Source organism: Heterodontus francisci, chromosome 41 (genome assembly GCF_036365525.1).
Source record: "Heterodontus francisci isolate sHetFra1 chromosome 41, sHetFra1.hap1, whole genome shotgun sequence".
Lineage (NCBI taxonomy): Eukaryota > Metazoa > Chordata > Chondrichthyes > Heterodontiformes > Heterodontidae > Heterodontus > Heterodontus francisci.
Genome location: NC_090411.1, coordinates 17,789,549 through 17,804,921, shown reverse-complemented (window position 1 = coordinate 17,804,921; position 15,373 = coordinate 17,789,549). Strand labels below are relative to the sequence as shown.

The 15,373-nt window shown below is 46.3% G+C and overlaps 1 protein-coding gene across 5 annotated transcripts in view; it reads right to left on the bottom strand.

Annotated features, from left to right (window-relative positions):
- Positions 1-15,373, bottom strand: part of triobpb (TRIO and F-actin binding protein b) — a 154,608-nt gene that overhangs the window by 44,212 nt on the left and 95,023 nt on the right. For all 5 annotated transcript variants that reach the window (XM_068019395.1, XM_068019394.1, XM_068019396.1 and 2 more), the window contains 2 exons: positions 15,049-15,087; positions 3,223-3,712 (listed from right to left, as the gene is read on the bottom strand). In XM_068019395.1, the coding sequence (XP_067875496.1) occupies positions 3,223-3,712; positions 15,049-15,087 (529 nt within the window). The remainder of the gene's footprint in view (positions 1-3,222; positions 3,713-15,048; positions 15,088-15,373) is intronic.

The window sequence follows — 15,373 nt, the reverse complement described above, 5'->3', positions numbered from 1 at the left end:
GGTGGAGTGGAGGAGAGGAAGCGAGGAGGAGGAGGAGAGGTGAAGAGGTGGAGAGGAGGAGAGGAGGAGGAGGTGAAGAGATGGAGAGGAGGAGGTGAAGAGATGGAGAGGAGAAGGTGAAGAGATGGAGAGGAGGAGGTGAAGAGATGGAGAGGAGGAGGTGAAGAGATGGAGAGGAGGAGGTGAAGAGATGGAGAGGAGGAGGTGAAGAGATGGAGAGGAGGAGAGGAGGAGGAGGTCAAGAGATGGAGAGGAGGAGGTGAAGAGATGGAGAGGTGGAGAGATGGAGAGGTGGAGAGATGGAGAGGAGGAGAGGTGAAGAGATGGAGAGGAGGAGAGGAGGAGAGGTGGAGAGATGGAGAGGTGAAGAGATGGAGAGGAGGAGAGGAGGAGAGGTGAAAAGATGGAGAGGAGGAGAGGTGAAGAGATGGAGAGGAGGAGAGGTGAAGAAATGGAGAGGAGGAGAGGTGAAGAGATGGAGAGGAGGAGGTGAAGAGATGGAGAGGTGAAGAGGAGAGGTGAAGAGATGGAGAGGAGGAGAGGTGAAGAGGGTTAGGGAGAGAATTCTGGAGCTTTGGGTCATCCAGTCACAGCCTGGCAGCTGTCCCCTCCGACACATCACCTGTATAAAGGTGAGACTGCCAGGTGCTACGAGAGTAAAGGGGCGAAAATATCTGATCAACCACGGCATCAGGATTTGAACAGCATGCTGGGATCTTTGGTCAACCCAATTTCTCAATGAACGCAGTTAGCGGTCAGAATGTGGAACTTGTTACCACGTGGACAGGTTGAGGTGACAAGCATCGATGCATTTAAGGGGAAGTTAGATAAACACATGAGAGAGAAGGAAACGCTGAAAGGGTGAGATGATAAAGGGTGGGAGGAGGCTCATAGAGTCATTTATGGCACAGGAGGCCATTCGGCCCATCAAGTTGATGCCAGCTTTCCATGGAGCAATCCTGTCAGTCCCACTCCCTCACTCAATCCCTGCAGCCCTGCAATCTTTTTCTCTCAAGTGGCCATCCAACTTCCTCTTGAAGCCATTGATTCCCTCCACTTTCACCACCCTTGAAGGCAGCGGGTTCCAGGTCATTACCACCCACTGTGGTATAATGTGATGTAGGTTGTTGCTAGGTAGATATGTAATAGACTGTAAGCATCATTACAGATGGGATGTCACGGTTTGTACAGAGCCTTGTGTGAGAATGATTGTTGTGGCAGCCAGAGTTCATAGACATTTTGTTAATAAACTCCAGTTACCTTAACCCACAGACCTTTACTCGGTACAAAGAGTATAGTAATCCAGGCAATTCTATAGATTCTGGAAGGGTTCCTGCAGACTGGAAAGTAGCAAATGTAACCCCACTATTTCAGAAGGGAACGAGAGAGAAAACGGAGAACTACAGACCTGTTAGTTTGACGTCAGTAGTAGGGAAAATGTTGAAATCCATTTTAAAGATGAGATAACCGCACACTTGAAAATAATGATATGATGGGGCAGAGTCAACATGGATTTATGAAAGAGAAATCATGTTTGACCAACTTTGGAGTTTTTTGAGGATGTTACTTGTAACATAGATAAAGGAGAACTAGTGGATGTGGTGTATTTGGATTTTCAGAAGTCTTTTGATAAAGGTCCCACACAGGAGGTTAGTAAACAAAATTAGAGCACATGGGATTGGGGGGTAATATACTGCAATGGATTGAGAATTGGTTAACAGAGAAAACAGAGGAATAAATGGGTCATTCTCAGGATGACAGGCTGTTACTAGCGGGCTACCGCAAGGATCAGTGATGGGGCCACAGCTGTTCACAATCTATATAAATGATTCGATATGGGGACCAAATGTAATATTTCCAAATTTGCTGATGACACAAAACTAGGAGGGAATGTAAGTTGTGAGGAGGATGCAAGGGGACTTGGACAGGCTAAGTGAATGGGCAAGAACATGGCAGATGGAATATAATGTGAATAAGTGTGAAGTTCTCCACTTTGGTAGAAAAAAAATTGAGTATTTCTTAAATGGTGAGAGATTGCGAAATGTTGATGTCCAAAACTTCCGGGGTGTCTTTGTTCATGAGTCACTAACAGCTAGTATGCAGGTGCAGCAAGCAATTAGGAAGGCAAATGGTATGTTGGCCTTCATCTCAAGGGGATTTGAGTACAGGAGTAAAGATGTCTTACTCCAATTGTATAGACCGCACCTGGAGTATTGTGTACAGTTTTGGTCTCCTTATCTAAGGAAGGATATACTTGCCATTGAGACCGTGCAATGTAGGTTCACCAGACTAATCCCTGGGATGGCAGGATTGTCTTATGAGGAGAAATTGCAGAAACTGGGCCTGTCTTCCCTCGAGTTTTGAAGAATGAGAGGTGATCTCATTGACACTTACAAATCTCTAACAGGGTGTGACAGGGTGGATGTGGATAGGATGTTTCCTCTGGCTGGTGAGTCTAGAACCAGGGGATACAGTCTCAGAATAAGGGGTAAGACTGAGATGAGGAGGAATTTCTTTACTCAGAAGGTGGTGAATCTTTGGCATTCTCTACCCCAGAAGGCTGTGGAAGCTCAATCATTGAGCATGTTCAAGACAGAAATTGATAGATTTCTGGATACTAATGACATCAAGGGATATGGGGATAGTGGGGAAAAATGGCGTAGAGGTAGATGATAAACCATGATCTGTTTGAACAGTGGAGCAGGCTCAATGGGCCGAATGGCCTACTCCTGTTCCTATGTTCCTATTACACTGGCTGCACAAAAAAGTGCTTGCTCATATTCCCCCTGCATCCTTTGCCCAAAACCTTCAATCTGTGTCCCCTCGTCCTTGTACCATTTGTTAACAAGAACAGTTTTGCCTTTTCTAACTTATCTAAGCCGGTCATAACCCTGTACACCACTATTAAATCTCCCCTCAATCTCCTTTGCTCCAGGGAGGACAACCCCAACTTTTCCATCCTAACCATGTAACTAAAATCCCCCATCCCCGAAACAATTCTGGTAAATCTCCTCTGCATCTTCTCAAGGACCCTCACATCCTTTCTGAGGTGTGGTGACCAGAACTGGGTGCAATACCCTAGCTGGGGCCTAAACAGAGCTTTATAAAAGGTGTGGAGCACAAATGCCAATGTGGACTAGATGGGCCGAATGGCCTGTGTCTGTGCTATTAATTCTGCATTGGCCCAAGCCCAAAATTCCAAACGTCACACCACAAGCCTACCTCTTTCTTCAGTCGCTCCGTGGTCCCGGACGTGCCGCTATCGCTCAGGCTGGGATTGGAAGATCGCAAGCACGTGATCGGGACCTGCTTATGATCACGCAGTGGAATCCGTTCCAGCTCCAGCCATTTCACCTCGATGTCCTTGCTGAGGGGGTCAGGAATTTGGAGGAGCAGGGAGCTCCGCTCCCCTCCCTTCCTCGAGCTGTCGTTCAGGCTCGTGGACTCGAACCACCTGCTGCGCTCGGCTATCCGCTGAGCCTGCTCCCGCTGCAACTCCTCCACCTTGGTGGAATCCTGCACCCGCGGCTGCTGGACGGGCTCCAGCTCCACGCAGTCGAATGGTGGCAGACGCTGCTCGTGCCCATCTGCCCTGCGGCTGCTCCGCTGAACGTCTGGCCGCGTCCTGTCTGCTGCCGCTGCTTCTTGTCTCGATGAGTTCCTTCTTGCAAGCGTCTCACGGAAAGTGTTTTCTTTGTTATTGTCGGTTAAACTAGAAGGTAAACAGAATTGGGATTTGTGAAACCAATCGCCACTAAATCAGCAGAATGCAGCAACAATTTGCATTTGTATAATTCCTTTAATATAGTCATGCAGGCCCCCACCTGCCGAAAATGAGGCATATTAATTTTGTCATATGAGCATTGATTTTAAACTTGCTGGGAAGAAGAGAAGGCCTGTTAAAAGGGCTGCCAGACACTTAGCTGTAAAACATTTGCATACTAACAGACTGTGCTTATGGAGACAAAAGGACTATTCCCTGACACATTCAACCCACAATGTATTTTGATCACCAGACATTGAAGGTGTAAGGAAGAGCATTTGAGAGACTGCTATGGTGATATAATCCACAAAAGCCAGGACTGGTTAAACCAGCAGGTCACATGACTAACTGGCTGGCCCAGGGCTTTTTGAACTAGCCACAGAGTTTTTGAACTCAGAAAGACTGTTTGCTCCTGGAGTGAGAAGACCTCTCCTGTCTGCTCCCATCACTTTCTCACAAGCCTCTGGACCCACTGAGGACACACGAAACTTTAAGAGAGAAAAGTCTTCTACAACGAACAAGGTTTAAGAAGACCTGAAGAAGGATCTGAAATATTAACTCTGCTTCTCTCTCCACAGATGCTGCCAGACCTTTCTGGTATTTCCAACATTTCTTGTTTTTATTTCAGATTTCCAGCATCTGCAGTATTTTGTTTTTATTTTAAGGTTTAAGAAGAATACTGGGCCCCAACGAAAAGCAAGATCTACCAACAGTCAAGGACTTTACAGCGAGCTTAAAGAACAGTAACCAAAACCATCTTCAGATATTGCCTCAATCTTTTCCACTTTATTTCTTCTGCTCTTTTCTGTCTCTATCTGCATGTAACGCGTATGCATACTAGCGTGGGCGCGTTGCGTATCCGTAAGCATTAACCAAATTAGAGTTTAAGTTTAATAAAGTTCAACCTTTTTTCTTTAAACCTAAGAAAACCTGTTTGGCTAGTTTCTTTGCCTTATAATGGAAGTTAGTGAACAAGGATTCACCAAGGGGAAGCTAAAAAAAAAGGTATGTGTAAAATTAAACCATGTTACGGTAAGACCAGGTGAAGGCTGAGAGGGAGCCCTAGACACCTTTCTTACCTGGTCGTAACAATGAAATAAAATGTCCTTAGGTGCGTCACAGGATTGTAGATCAGGCAAAATCTGACATTAAGCCATATAAAGAGATATTGGGACAGTGACCAAAAGCTTGGTGAAAGAGATAAGTTCCAAAGGGCACCTTAAGGGAGGCTCGGAGGTTTAGGGAGGGAATTCCAGAGCTGACTGCCTAGGCAGCTGAAGGCACAGCCACCAATGGTGGAGTGATTAAAATTGGGGATACTCCAGAGACCAGAATTAGAGGGTTGCAGGGCTGGAGAAGGTTAGACAGATAGGGAGGGGCAAGGCCATGGAGGATTTGAACACAAGAATGAGAATTTTCCATTTGAGAGATCCACAACAATGCATGAGAACATCAACATTTTTTAACGATGGCCCTCCAGTCCTTCGTCTCAGGAACGTGCCGAGTTTGAACACCACGACTTCTAGTGGCCATGACCCTGATAGTTTCTCCTCTTTCTCGTCTGCGCCTGAAGATGCTGATTCTTTCCAGGTTACGGTTCCGTGATGCCAGATACACTCCAGGACACAATTCAGGCATTGAATGTCAGTCAGCTGTGATAGGCTCCATGACCGTTTTAGACAAGTGATGTGCACTAGTCGTGGGTATTAGACAGTGAACAGGATTAGGAACAGTGATTGATTTTTTCCCTTTCTAGCCCAGGCATCTCTTCTTAACTGCTAGGGTGTCCGTCAATCTCCTCCAATCACATCTACCAACTCAGCCAACAATCTAAACTGGGACCTACCTGGCCCTGTAGGCCTCAGTGACAATGAGAGGCAATGGGACAGCTCTTCCGCACTCTCAACTAAAACCTGTCCCACTTCCAAAAGAATCTTTCCACCTTCATTCTAGTGACTTGCGGACAGGTTAGCAGCAGCCCTGGTCTTTGGTACGTAGGAAGGAACACAGGAACAGGAGGAGGCCATTCAGCCCCTCCAGCCTTTTCTGCTATTCAATGAGATGAAAGCTGATCTGTATCTTAAGTCCATCTATCTGCCTTGATTCCATAATCCTTAAATCCCCGAGCCCAACAAAAATCTACCAATCTCAGTTCAATCGACCCCCAGACTCAACAGCTAATTTTGGAAGACAGTTGAGATTTCCTCTACCCTTTGTGTGAAGAAGTGTTTCCTGACATCACCCCTGAATGCCCTGGCTCTAATTTTAAGGTTATGCCACCTGGATACTAATGGCATCAAGGGATATAGGGATAGCATGGGAAAGTGGTGTTGAGGCAGATATCAGCCATGATCTCATTGAACGACAGAGCAGTCTCAACAGGCCGAATGGCCTACTCCTGTTCCTATGTTCTGGACTTCCCCACCAGAGGAAATAGTTTCACTCTATCTACCCTATCAAATCCTTCGATCATCTTAACCACCCCTTAATCTTCCACACTCAAGGGAATACAAGCCTAGTCTATTCACCATGTCCTCATAATTTAACTCTTAGCCCACGTATCATTCTGGTAAATCTGTGCTGCGTTCACTCCAAGTCCAAAATACCTTTCCTGATGTTCTAGAATTGAACACAGTTCTCCAGGTGGGATCTAACCAGAGCCTGATGTGACTGTAACATAACCTTCACCCCTGGAAGTGCCCGTATGAACAGGGGGTGAAATGTGCCTTTGTCACTGTGACAAATGTATAAAATATTTTAAATGTAACAGAACAGAGGGGTTTATAAAGAGAGCATACTAGTGCATATCTGCAATAGCCACATCTCTGCTACAGGAGTGTGCTGTGTATGTAAACAGATGAAGTCCATCCTCTGTACTAGTGCACTTGCTCTGCAATGACACATCATCCAACCATTCAGAGGAATGGCTTCAAGTTGTTGGCTAAGTTGGCATCGACTGGATTTTACAATAACTGATAGCGCCAATGCTAAGTGAAAGGTTTTGCCCAATGTGGTGCACTGGATTGGCACAAAGGGACGAGAAATAGCCATATCACCTCATGGGCTTTCATGTGCACACACAAGAATGCAAAGTATTCAGGACGGCAGCAGGTAAAGGTGACATGAAGTAAGATTTGGTGCCCACATCAAAGTCAAGCATCCACTAACCCTCTTGGTGAGATGTTGTAGTTTCAACACTGGGAAAAGCAAAAGCTTTCTGCCAATGTACTTTGCAATAAACAGGCCCATTGTCTGGTCGAATGTCCAGAGCATACGGAGGTGGAATCTGTGGCTGCAAAGCTTTTGTTCCTGTCCATAATTGAAACAAAAATTGATAAACTGAAACAGAAACAAGGACTGAAACAGAAATGAAGACTGAAACAGAAACAAGGACTGAAACAGAAATGAAGACTGAAACAGAAACGGAAACCAAAACTGAAACAGAAACTGGAGAAACAACTTCAGATTTCCGGGGAAACTGACACTGGTTAGAACCAGATAAAAGGAGACAGAGTCCTCCCCAGATCAGGCAGATCAGTGAAAGAATGGAGCGCCGGCAAGCAGAAGAAAGTGAAGACTGAAACCAGGAGCTGTTTCTGTTACTTAAAGTAGCCAACCAACCAGACCCGGCCATACAGTGCAGAGATTATCACTGGAGGACTAAGATAAAGGGAAGACTGGTAAATCCATGCCATCAAGTCTGTTGTGAGCAGAGCTGAGGAGGTTCTGGAGAAGTGTGCCTTGTGGTGAAGACCGCACTCGTGGCGTTTGGATTGAGAGGGAACTGCTGTCGGAAGAAGAACAGCGGCTAAATCCTTGAAGAAAGGAGCTGAAAATCTACCTGAGCAACTTCAGAGTTGTGAAGAACTGTGTGACTGTAATTGTTGTCGGATATGTTTAGTTTAGTTTAGTTTAGTTTAGAGATACAGCACTGAAACAGGCCCTTCGGCCCACAGAGTCTGTGCCGACCATCAACCACCCATTTATACTAATCCTACACTAATCCCATATTCCTACCAAACATCCCCACCTGTCCCTATATTTCCCTACCAGCTACCTATACTAGGGGCAATTTATAATGGCCAATTTACCTACCAACCTGCAAGTCTTTTGGCTTGTGGGAGGAAACCGGAGCACCCAGAGGAAATCCACGCAGACACAGGGAGAACTTGCAAACTCCACACAGGCAGTACCCAGAATTGAACCAGTGAAGACGTGAGACCCAACTCTGTTGTATCTGACCATTAAGGTGTAATTTGTAATACATCACAGAATTGTTACAGCACAGAAGTAGGCCTTTTAGCCCATCATGTCTGCACTGGCACTCCTAATGAACATTTCAACTAATGCCATTCCCGCCTTCTCCCTGTAATCCTGCACATTCTTCCTTTTCATATAACAGTCTAATTCCCTTTTGAATGCCTCAATTGAACTTCCTGCACCACACTCCCAGGCAGTGCATTCCAGACCTTAACTACTCGCTGCGTGAAAAAGTTTTTCCTCATGTCACTTTTGCTTCTTTTACCAATTACTTTAAATCTGTGCCCTCTCGTTCTCAATTCTTTCACGAGTGGGAACAGTTTCTCTCTATCTACTCTGTCTAGATCCCTCATGATTTTGAATACCTCTATCAAATCACCTCTCAGTCTTCTCTTCTCCAAGGAAAACACTCCCAACTTCTCCAATCTATCTTCATAACTGAAGTTCCTCATCCCTGGAACCATTCTCGTGAATCTTCTTTGCAGCCTCTCTAACTTCACATCCTTCCTAAACTGCGGCACCCAGAACTGGATGCAATGCTCCAGCTGAGGCCGAACTAGTGTCTTATACAAGTTCAACCTAACTTCCTTGCTCTTGTACTCTATGCCCCTATTAATAAAGCCCAGGATACTGTATACTTTATTAACCGTGCTCTCAACCTGTCCTTCCACCTCCAATGACTTATGCACAGATACACCCTTTAGAATTGTACCCTTTATTTTCTATTGTCTCTCCATGTTCTTCCGACCAAAATGAATCACTTCACATTTCTCTGCATTGAACTTTATCTGCCACCTGTCCACACATTCCACCAACTTGTCTATGTCTTTTTGAAGTTCCACACTATCCTCCTCACAGTTCACAATGCTTCCAAGTTTCGCATCATCCGCAAACTTTGATATTGTGCCCTGTACACCAATGTCTAGGTCATTAAACTATATCAGGAACAGCAAGAGTCCCAACACTGATCCCTGGGGAACTGCACTACAAACCTTCCTCCAGCCCGAAAAACATCCATTAACCACTACTCTCTGTTTCCTGTCACTCAGCCAATTACATATCCATGTTGCTACTGTCCCATTTAGTCCTACAGCTTCATGTTTAATTTTTGTTGGCTTTGGTTTGAGTGTTGAAATAAAATTTATAAAAGTGAAATCTTGTCCATTTGGTTTCCTAAATAGGGGTCAATCAGTGGATTCAATTCTTTTTATTCTTTGGTGGTCGCCACGGGGATCATAACAATATAAGTGCAAGCATCAGAGTCAAAGAGTTAAAAACTAAGGGCTGGTTTAGATTAGCCAGGCCGGAATGGAAGAGGGAATCGACAGTCAGATTAGAGAGCGGACTAGGAATAATAGAATTCCTAAAACAAGCAGGCCAACAAGGACAGAGACACTACTAGATCTGGTTATGAGTAACTGAATATATCAGGTGAACGAGCAGGTTGGAAATAGTGACTTTAGTTTTAAGATGCATCTGGAAAGTGAAAGAATCAGTACTGAAACTATGGGCTGAATTTTGCCACCTACTGGCAAGTCCCATTGCCAGGGCCAAAAGTAGGAGGTGCTTTCGGCGGGCGGTGGGACCCAGAGCTGCATATTGCCAGTGGCGGCCATTAACAGGCTGCTGCCGGGGCCACCGTCCAGTTGAGGACAGCAGACCGCCTCCAAGAGCTGCCGGCCCAATCGGAGGGCCAGCAGCCTCAGCAGCACCACTGCTAGCGATGTCCATTGCTGAGGCTGCAGCTCCAGGGACAGGGTGCCTCAATGACGGGGCGCCCTCGAAGTATGTTGAGGTATATTGGGAGTAGCCGAGGCAGGCCCCGGTGTTTATTGGGGGAGGGGAGGAACGGACGACACGTGGAGTGCCATCAGCACCATTTCCGCAAGAGCGTATCCTCCAGGGGCCAGGATGTGTCCATAAAGGAAGCCTCCCCCCCCGGCTCCCCCACCACTGCCCAGAGCCCGCCGGGAGGCCATCAGGTTTTACTGCGTGGTCTCCCCACGTGGCAGCGGGCACTCCCGACATGGGCAAAGTGGCCCCAAAGAGACAGGAAGTGGTCCTTAATTGGCCACTTAAATGGCTCAGTTAGCCACCCGGTGGGTGACCGAGCTGCCAACTTTCCCCCCGCTGGCAATGTGGCATGGTGACAGGAAAACGTTGGGCTCCTCTCCCAGCACCATCGCCCGCTATCTTGCCAGCCCTCCCGCCTCCCAGACCGTCGCCAATGGGCCGAGCAAATTCAGCCCTCTAACATCAGATTGGGTTCAGACAGATTGTTAGAACAAGAAAGATTGGGCTGGCTGAGGTGAGATGCAAGGAGAAAATGATCACCCAGAGCTTTTTAAAAAAAATAGATGGAAAAGGTTACAGTAAAAGTATATTCCATTAAAAATAAGGAGACTATCATAGATGTTCAGGGTACCATGGACAAAAGGTTAGAAACAAACTGAAACTGAAGAGAGCACCTGTACGAAAAATAATGAAGAAAAAAACCAAAGGCGAATATGAGGAAGTTAAGAAAAGAGATTACGAATGAGGTAAGGGAAGTTACGAGGGAGTAAAATATTAAGAGGGAAAAATATTAAAAGGAACAGTGAAGTATTTTAAAGTGTATTAGTGAAAAGAGAATCATTAACAGTGAGGTGGGACCCCTGGAAGGAGAGGATTTTCAATTTGTAAATTCTTAGTGTCAATTTTTATGAAAGAATTATTGGACAGGAAGTGAATCTTGAAATGGTTGAGAATGAGATGATCGATATTATGCAAAAAAAGGCCATTTTAGAGCTCATTCGTCTAAACAAAATGAGTATTTATATAGGGCCTTTAGTGTGGCAGAACATCCCAAGGCGTTTTATAGAAGCAATTCTGAATCAAAAGTTGCATAAGGAGATATTAGAGCAGGTGACCGAAAGCTTGGTCAAAGAGGTAGATTTTAAGGAGCATCTTAAAAGAGGAGAGAGAGAGAGGTGGAGAGGCAGAGAGATTTAGGGAGGGAAATCCAAAGCTTAGGGCCCAGGCAGCTGAAGACACAGCTGCCAATGTTGGAGCCTTAACAAGGAAGAGAAAATGCTAGATGGGATACATCCACCAATCACGAGAGCCATGAGGGAGAAAATTGGCGAGGCCCTAGAAATACTTCAGGGCTGTTGTCTGCGGGGTCTGGAGAGTGGCCAAAGTACAACCCATTTTTATAAAGGAGACAGAGATAATCCGGGTAATTACAGGACAGTTAGTTCAACGTCTGTGGCAGGGAAAAGCTTGACTCTTTAATTAAGTATGAAATGACTATGTATTTACATAAAGAGAAAATAGAAATAGCCAGCACGGATTTCGAAAGGAACAACTGTACTTGACAAACATGCTAGAATTCTTTGAGGAGGCAGCAGGTACAGTAGATAAAGGAATTGCTGCAGTTTTATAGAGCACATGAAACTTCAGCAAAGCCTTTGACAAGGGGCATGAAATTAGGCGGGGTGGGGGGTGGGGGGGGGGGGGGGGGGGAAGCTAGAAAATTGGTTTGAAAACTGGTAAGAAGGAAGAATACAGAGAGAGTGAGAGTTAAGGGCAGATTTTCCGAGTGGTTGAAATGGGTGGTGGCGTCCCAGAGAGTTCTGTTCTGAGACATCTGTACATCAATGATTCGGGTAGAGGTCAAGTGGGAGTGGTGTTGAAATTTGCAGATGAGACCAAAATAGCAGATATGGTTAATTCTTCATAAACAAAACAAGCTGCGAGGAGATGCTGATAAGATAATCGTTTAAAAGGCAGCGGGTGGAATTCAATGTGAGTGCGAGGTGTGAGTGCATTGGTTAAAAGGAAAACAGTAACTATACTCAGAATGGAAGGCTGGTGCTGTGGAAGAGCAGGAGGGATTGTGGGGGAGACGGGGTCAAAGGTGGAACCTCAGGATGATAAGCTCAGAAGAAAATTAATGGAAGTACTTCAAGTGGTATAAAATATAAAAACTTAAGAGCCTATGTAAAACTTTAATCATTGAGATCGCAGTTAAAGAGCTGTGCACAGTATTGGGCTCCACACTATTGGAAGGATAGTAAGGCTATTAGACAGGGTACAAAGCAGATTGACGAGACTGCTGCCTAGTAAGAGGAAACACAAAGACAGACTTGAAAAATTGTTTTTTTTTTTAAAGATCATGGACAATACAATAGAAGCAGATAGTTTCCAGTAGCTCAGGGGTCTAGAATGAGGGGTCATAGATACTCAATCAAATGTGAGATTTAAAACAGAGGGCAGGAGAAGCAGAGATTGTGAGTACTATTTGCTCGAGTGGCGAGTACTCGGCAGAGACAGGTTGAGGGGGGTTCATGATGAACCCTTCATCGGAAGGGTCACTGACCCGAAACGTTAACTCTGCTTCTCTTTCCACAGATGCTGCCAGACCTGCTGAGTGATTCCAGCATTTCTTGTTTTTATACCAGTCTAGTGAACCTTGGTTGCACTCCTTTTAGGGCAACTCTCTCAAACTGTTATAAGTACTCCAGGTGTGGCCTCACCATCGCCCTGTACAACTGCAACAAGACTTCTTTACTCTTGTATACCAATCTCTTTGTACTTTGTGCCGGGTGGCACAGTGGCGCAGTGGTTAGCACCGCAGCCTCACAGCTCCAGCGACCCGGGTTCAATTCTGGGTACTGCCTGTGTGGAGTTTGCAAGTTCTCCCTGTGTCTGCGTGGGTTTTCTCCGGGTGCTCCGGTTTCCTCCCACATGCCCAAAGACTTGCAGGTTGGTAGGTAAATTGGTCATTATAAATTGCCCCTAGTATGGGTAGGTGGTAGGGTAATATAGGGACAGGTGGGGACGTGGTAGGAATATGGGATTAGTGTAGGATTAGCATAAATGGGTGGTTGATGGTCGGCACAGACTCGGTGGGCCGAAGGGCCTGTTTCAGTGCTGTATCTCTAAACTAAACTAAACTAAATTGATTAGGGAGAGTAGAGGTGAACAGGATTAGGAGAGACAGGGGAATGGGATTAAGTCGTGTTTGGAGCTGGCACAGCCAAATGTTGCTTTAATCCCAAGATTCTATAAACTGAGGCCTGTCTCATACTGGTGGCTCTTAGCAGGAGATGAAAAATCCTGAAAATCCAGCTTCAGTTTCTGGAAGGGGAAAGATCCTTGGTCAATAGTTTTAGTGAAAATGCTGATGAGTAAAACAGCAGGAAGTCCCTTCTTGCTCTCTTATTTTTCACACAATTATTGACTCCACCCAGTGACAGGAAACTGCAGGATTCACCCACAAATACACAAATACTCCAACGACACAAAGTGAATCAACCGTACGTCACCTACCCGGAAATGGCCAGGCACTTGATTTCTGTCAACTGAGCAAACTCAATCTACATCAGGCTTCGGCGATTGTGACCATTGCACATCAACAGGATGGTAAAGTCTCTCGTCACCACCCTGCTCCAAGGAGGAAGTATGTATTCTCTTATTCCCTCCCTGTTCAGGAACTTGCCGATTTCCTGCCCAAGAGATCTCTCCAGAGTCAGCGACCCTTTACTCTGTCACTCTTTGCCTTTGGGTCAGAATTCGTCCCATGGTTCTCCCGAATCGTGTGGCTTCATTAACTCTGGTTCAGTACAAAGAACTGGGTCCGCCAGCAGTTCCCCACTCCTCATAGGGATACGCCAGCGTGAGGCCTACTACAACACGAAGCTTGTGCGTCCAAATTGAAAATGACAACACATCTTTTAAAATAAAAGTAAGATATAATCTAGACACGGCCGAGGGGATTAGAAAAGATGCCAATATGGCGGGATCTGCACTCTATCAACATGCTCCATACATTTATTGAATTCACAGTCGTACGACAGCCCCATCACAAGTAATGTTTTGTTCAAATCTGACCGGCATCTTTACAGCCAATCAGCTGTGGCTCAGTGGGGAGCAGGTTCAAATCCTACTCCGAAAGTCTTCAGCACAAAATCTAGGCTGACCCTCCCAGCGCAGGGCGAAGGGAGTGCTGCACTGTCGGAGGTGCCATTTTTTGGATGAGACATTAAACCTAGGCCTCGTCTGCTCTCTCAGGTGGATATAAAAGATCCCAGTGCACTATTCAATGAAGAGCAGGGGAGTTCTGCCCTTTGTCCAATATTTATCCCTCAGCCAACATCACTAAAAGCAAATTATTTCATCGCTGTTTGTGGGATCTTGCAAATTTGCTGCCAGGTTTCCTACATTAAAGCAGTGATAACACTTCAAAACGGGCATCACTGGCTGTCAAGTGCCTCGGGATAGCCTGAGGTTGTTAAAGGGATGATATAAATGTAAGCCTTTCTATCCATTATCCCTACCGACAGGCCCGCCCTCCCCGTCCCTGCCTGCAGGCCCGCCCTCCCCGTCCCCGCACTCCCCGTCCCCGCCCTCCCCGCACCTGCCTGCAGTCCCGCCCTCCCCCTCCCTGTCTGCAGGCCAGCCCTCCCCCTCCCTGTCTGCAGGCCCGCCCTCCCCGCCCTCGCCCTCCCTCTCTGCAGGCCCACCCTCCCCATCCCTGTCTGCAGACCCGCCCTCCCCGGCCCTGTCTACAGACCCGCCCGCCCCGCCCATCTGCAGACCCGCCCTCCCCGCCCTCCCCGTCCTTGTCTGCAGACCCACCCTCCCCGCCCCTGTCAGCAGGCCCGTCCTCCCCGCAGACTGACTTATTCTGGTTTTGTTTTCATTCTTCACGATGGAAATAATTTTTGATTTAAAAAGGGAAAGGCCTTGAACATTGAAGACATTTCCGGGGGAATTCCCGGAACTCCCGCCATCACCTGCACGGAAATGCCAGGGAAAGGGGCCTTTACATTGTGTCTCTGAGTTTCCGGAATTAGGAGACCCATTTGGAAGAATCCTCAAGGTATTCCCAGGTGAAAGGCACTAACACCATTGTTAAGTTACAATTTACCCAATACTTCACTGCTTTGTCTCAATTTCCGACATCTGAGAGGGTTTATCCAGGGAAGGAGGAGAGAGAAAGACTTCATTAAAATAAACTACTTCCTGCTACATATGCTAACCTGGCTTTTGAAGGTGTGGTTTTCATCCAAGTGTTCCTCCTGAACAGCAGCAGGCAGAAAAGGGAAAGAAAAGAGCAGACATTAGAAAACTTGTTCATAAAACAAAAAAGCAAAACCCATTCCCACATCCCATCAATGGTCATTCAATTCAGGATTGAAATCTGTGTTTCTGAGGAACGACAACTCATCTTCGTCAACCGAGACCCAAACTTCAAGAATTCTACCCCACCCATTCACCCCCGTTACCCCCAAACCCCATTCCCTCCCCTTACCGGCCCCATTCACTCCCATCCCCCACTCCATTCATTCTCGTTAGCAACCTGAA